The sequence below is a fragment of the Gekko japonicus genome, unplaced genomic scaffold (genome assembly GCF_001447785.1).
Source record: "Gekko japonicus isolate JY-2015 unplaced genomic scaffold, Gekko_japonicus_V1.1 scaffold650, whole genome shotgun sequence".
Classification (NCBI taxonomy): domain Eukaryota; kingdom Metazoa; phylum Chordata; class Lepidosauria; order Squamata; family Gekkonidae; genus Gekko; species Gekko japonicus.
Window position 1 is genome coordinate 520,815 of NW_015164684.1, and position 4,604 is coordinate 525,418.

The 4,604-nt window shown below is 47.4% G+C and overlaps 1 protein-coding gene across 1 annotated transcript in view; it reads right to left on the reverse strand.

The window, feature by feature from the left end:
- C7 (complement component 7) overlaps positions 1–2,749 on the reverse strand; it is a 49,547-nt gene extending 46,798 nt beyond the window's left edge. The window contains exons 1-2 of the mRNA XM_015409328.1: positions 2,513–2,749; positions 2,119–2,174 (exon numbers count right to left, since the gene is read on the reverse strand). Of these exons, the coding sequence (XP_015264814.1) occupies positions 2,119–2,174; positions 2,513–2,518 (62 nt within the window). The 5' untranslated portion in view covers positions 2,519–2,749. The remainder of the gene's footprint in view (positions 1–2,118; positions 2,175–2,512) is intronic.
- Positions 2,750–4,604: the final 1,855 nt, after the last annotated feature.

Below are 4,604 nucleotides of genomic sequence, written 5' to 3' on the forward strand. Positions count from 1 at the left end.
CTTTCCCTGCCAACTAGCCCTGGAAGCTGATCTTGAGTAGCAGCTCAGCTACATCCAAAAATCAAAAAGCCGTGTAAAATATTTCAGTTTTGCCCAACGAAATGACTCTAAACAATGTGTAAGCTTTCAAGTTCTCCAGAAGAACCCTTCATCCGGCTGGATGCTCTACTGAGGAAAAATAAATGCTGTTCACTAAAGAACTGCATTTATTTGGAAGAATAGGTTGGAAAATACTGGTAGAAAAAAACTTTGCAAAAGTATTCCCCCCCACACCATGTGTCTGACTGGATTTCATCTGAAATGGATGTTAAAATGGCACAGGGGGAAGGAGAGGGAGAGAGAGGTGTTTTCAGGCCATGATCTTGAGACCTTTTGCGTATTCCCAGGGCTCTTTTTGAAGAAAAAACCCAGCAGGAACTCATTAGCATAATAGGCCACACCCAACAGCAGGAACTCATTAGCATATTAGGCCACACCCCTGACAGCACAGCTCATTAGCCCATTAGGCTGCACCCCCATGTTACCAAAAGTGTGGTCATCCAGCCACACCCACCTTTTGCTTCTTATTCTGTTTACCTTGTTGTCAAAACCCAGGGCCTTTTTTTGTAGCAGGAACTCCTTTGCATGTTAGGCCACACACCCCTAATGTAGCCAATCCTACTGAGTTTCTGCTGTTGGGTGTGGCCTATTATGCTAATGAGTTCCTGCTGGGCGTGGCCAACTCAGGAGCCAGCCGGAACTCCGTTCCTGTGCGTTCCTGCCCAAAAATAGCCCTGCGTGTTCCTGTCTAGAATGTCCCCGGGGACTTAGGGATGAGGGTAGAGATTGCTTCAGGTACCCTTGGTAGGGTTACCAAGTCTGGGTTGAGAAATCACTAGAGATTTCGGGGGTGGAGACTGGGAAGGGTGGGATTTGGGGAGGGAAGGGACATCAGCGGGTTATAATGCCGCACAGTCCGCCTTCCAAATCAGCCACTTTCTCCAGGGGAATGGATCTCTGTCTTCTGGAGACCAGTTGTGATTCTGGGATATCTCCAGCTATCACCTGGATGTTGGCAACTTCCACCCTTGGTCCTCTGTGGAGAAGGTAGATGGGGAGCCCTGATCCCTGCTGTCTCAGGCCAAGGGAAAAAAAACTACAGCAGCTCTTCCCAGCCCTGGAAGTTGTGCAGCGTAAGTCAGAAGCACGTTTGCTCAGAAATTTGTCCTACTGAGTCGAATGGGCTTTACTCTCTCATGAGAGTGCCTTCCACAGCAGGCTTGAAAGCACCGCAGGGTGGGGACAACATGGCAGGTGGCGAGCTTAGCACAGATATCCGCGATGGAATTTTAAAAACGTTTTGAATACTTAAAAAAAAAAAAGGCAAACAAATAGTTTAACCACTGTAATATGAAGGAAGCCCAGCATGGACTATATACGCAGTTGCTTTTCTTCTGCCTTTAACAGCTGCACAAGAGAGAGGGAGAGACTCTCAGAGGGCTGCATCTCTGTACCCAGTCTTAGTTTTACCTGTTGAATCTCTGCCAGGAACATAGGCTGTTAAAAGCACACGACCCTACCAGGAAAAAAAATGGTGGGTAACAGTCAATGTTCCCTCTAAGCTGTGGAGTCTTGTGAGCAAAAATTCTGGTTTGTGAGCTGCTGGCATTAAAGTTGTGAGATTTGGCTGCTGCACAAGTCAGTTTGCTCTGGGGCCTTCCTTCCTGAGACAAAAATGTGTGAGCCGGAGGCTAACAAACTGTGAGCCAGCTCAAACTAACTCAGCTTAGAGGGAACACTGGTAACAGTATATACTCTCAATCTATTTCAAATGAATTTAAAACACTAGCCACCCCTGCCCCTGAATAAGATAAAAATAGAGGCAGAGTAACGCGACTTCTAGGAGGGAAGGCAGTGTGGTAGAGACTGATCCTGTCAGATCTCAGAAGCTAAGCAGGGCCAGCACTTGGAAGGGAGTCCACCAAGGAAGACTCTGCAGAGGAAGGCACTGGCAAAGCACCTCTGCTTCTCCCTTGCCTCGAAAGCCCCTTGCTGGATTTGCCATAATTTGGTTGTGACTTGATAGCACTTGCATACGTTCACGCAGCCTCTCTTACCCCTTGCACAAGAACCACTTACCTCGCAAAAGCACGAAAGGAGCCCACAATTTCTGCCAGAATGAACATTTCAAGTGCCTGTTTAAAAAAAAAAAGGAGACAAGAAAAGCTCATTTCTTTCTGCTGTTTTATTTTAATTAAAATGGGCATATGTTTGGATAACATTTGTTCTGATTTTCCGAGGGTGAATCAGACAGAAGCGTACAGCAAGCAGTTGTCACTGCCGATACTGTTGATTTTAAATATATACCCACTCCATTTATAGCTCCCTGACATCACCAAACTTCTTTCTCCCTTTTTTCTTCCAGTTCTGCTACCCTGCTGTGCATTTTTTGCCCAAGAGCTCTCCTGAACAAATTAATCTTTCATTAGCCTTGGTTTCATCATGGTAGAGACTGGCTCAGCGATTGTCTTACCTTCATGTTGAGAGGATATCTACCCAGCTATAGAGCTACTAGCAGTGAAAGAAACAATCCTCCTTTGGGAGATGAGGACAGAAGTAGCAGTCGTCAGTCAGTCTGTCTCAAAACTTCTGGAGACCGACTCTGCCTTGCGGTTCTGCTTTTTTCTTGAGAGGCTTTAAGCAATGCAGAGGAATGTGAATACTAAACCGTCCCATCACCTCGGGGGACACAAACAAGACGATTCCTGTAACTTCTCAGTATCTTAAAAAGATGAGAGACAGGATTCTAAATCAAAGCTTGGCTTCATATTCTGCAAAGGAATGGAATTCAGCGATGAGGAAATACTTATCATAAGAATGAGAGCAAACTGTTTTCTTCTTGTGCTGTCAGGGGTCAGTCAGGAGGCTGGCGACTCAGTCGGGTGGCACTCTTGGGGATACTGTTAAAAGGCAAAAAAATGGCAGCTATTTACAGTGTAGTTTTATGCACAGTTATGCCAGCCTAAGCCCATTTACCTCTCTGGGTTTAGACCAGAATAATTCTGCACATTATTGCAGTGTCATTATTAATTTTTTTTACCACTGGATGCCCTCCAACTATTCACAGATGAATAAAGTGACATACTTGCATTGTGGGGTCGTCACCCACCAAGTGGTACCTGGAGACTTCCTGCTATTTCAGTGGATCTCCAAACTACCAAGATTACTTCCCCTAGAGAAAAATGGATGCTTTGAAGGGTGGGCTCTCTCTGCTGAGATCCCTCCCTTGCCCAAACCCCGCCCTCCTCAGGCGCCACCCTCCAAATGTCCAGATATTTCCCAATCCAGAGCTGGGAACCCTACTTGCAATGCTGCTATTTTCACAAGGATTACAAGACACCTCACTCATGATTGGCCACTGTTTTTTGATTTGCTGCAGGCTTTACTCCACCTGCTGTATGCTCCTGTAAACGTACTTTGCAATGGCTTGTCCCCCACTGATTTAAAAGCCAGGGTGGTATGTTTTGTGTACTGGGTTCGATGTGTTGTGAAGACGGACGCTGAGTGATTAGCACCTCATACTTTACTGGCACACAACACAACAACAAACAGTCGAACGACCAACTATATACAGTCCCCGGTTGCCACCCACAGGTCCCATTGGCGGGTTTGAACTTCCTGCCACAGTTCCTATAGGTGCTGTTCTTTTGTTCTTTTGGAGCCAAGCTCTGGTCACATATCGCTGGCGCCTAGTGGCGGTCAACGGACATAACAGTATGTGTTCTTTTGGTTAAAGTGCCGAAGCCCGTCCTCCACCAACAGTTTAAAGTAGACCTTGGTGGCTGCAATGAGTGAAGCAGCAGCTTGTACTAAGCTTGCCAACCCCCTGGCTTGGCTCAAATCCCCTGTCCCTGAGAAATCAAAAAGTGGGAGGGAAAAAAATGACCCAGCATGGACTCTACAGTGATGCTCTAGGGCTATCCTCATGTCTATATACCAGAGAGCTCATAGGGATTAAAGAAAATCCCTAGAATAAAGTTCTGCAACTTCTTTTGAGCTTTAAAAGGTATTTTTGCGAGCTGAGCACGCGGCCGTGACTGCCCCTCTCCCTCCCTCCTACTAGACTTAAAGGGTCCTCCAGCTGGTTGGCGGGCCACATGGTCCCCACCAATCAACTGAAGCCCTTTAAATTGGGCAGGAGGAAAGGGAGGGGGCTGGGTGGGTGGGTGGTCGCTCTTGGGGGCATTTCCGCTCACCCCCGGAATGCCCTCCAAATCCCCCTGTTGGAGCGACAAGGGGACCTGGCAACCCTAGGATAAAATGGAAGGAGCTGCGGTGGCTCAAGTGGTTAAGACGCTGAACTGCAGGCTGTGGAAGGTCGGTAGTTCAGCAGTTTGAGACCCGGGTGCCGCATGATGGAGTGAGCTCTCTAGTTCCAGCTCCTGCCAACCTAGCAGTTCGAAAGCAAGAAATTGCAAGTAGATAAATAAGCACCACTTCGGTGGGAAGGTAACAGCGTTCCGTGCGCCTTGGTGTTTAGTCATGCCGGCCACATGATCACGGAAACATCTTCGGACAGCGCTGGCTCTTCGGCTTTGAAGCGGAGATGAGCACCGCAACCCTAG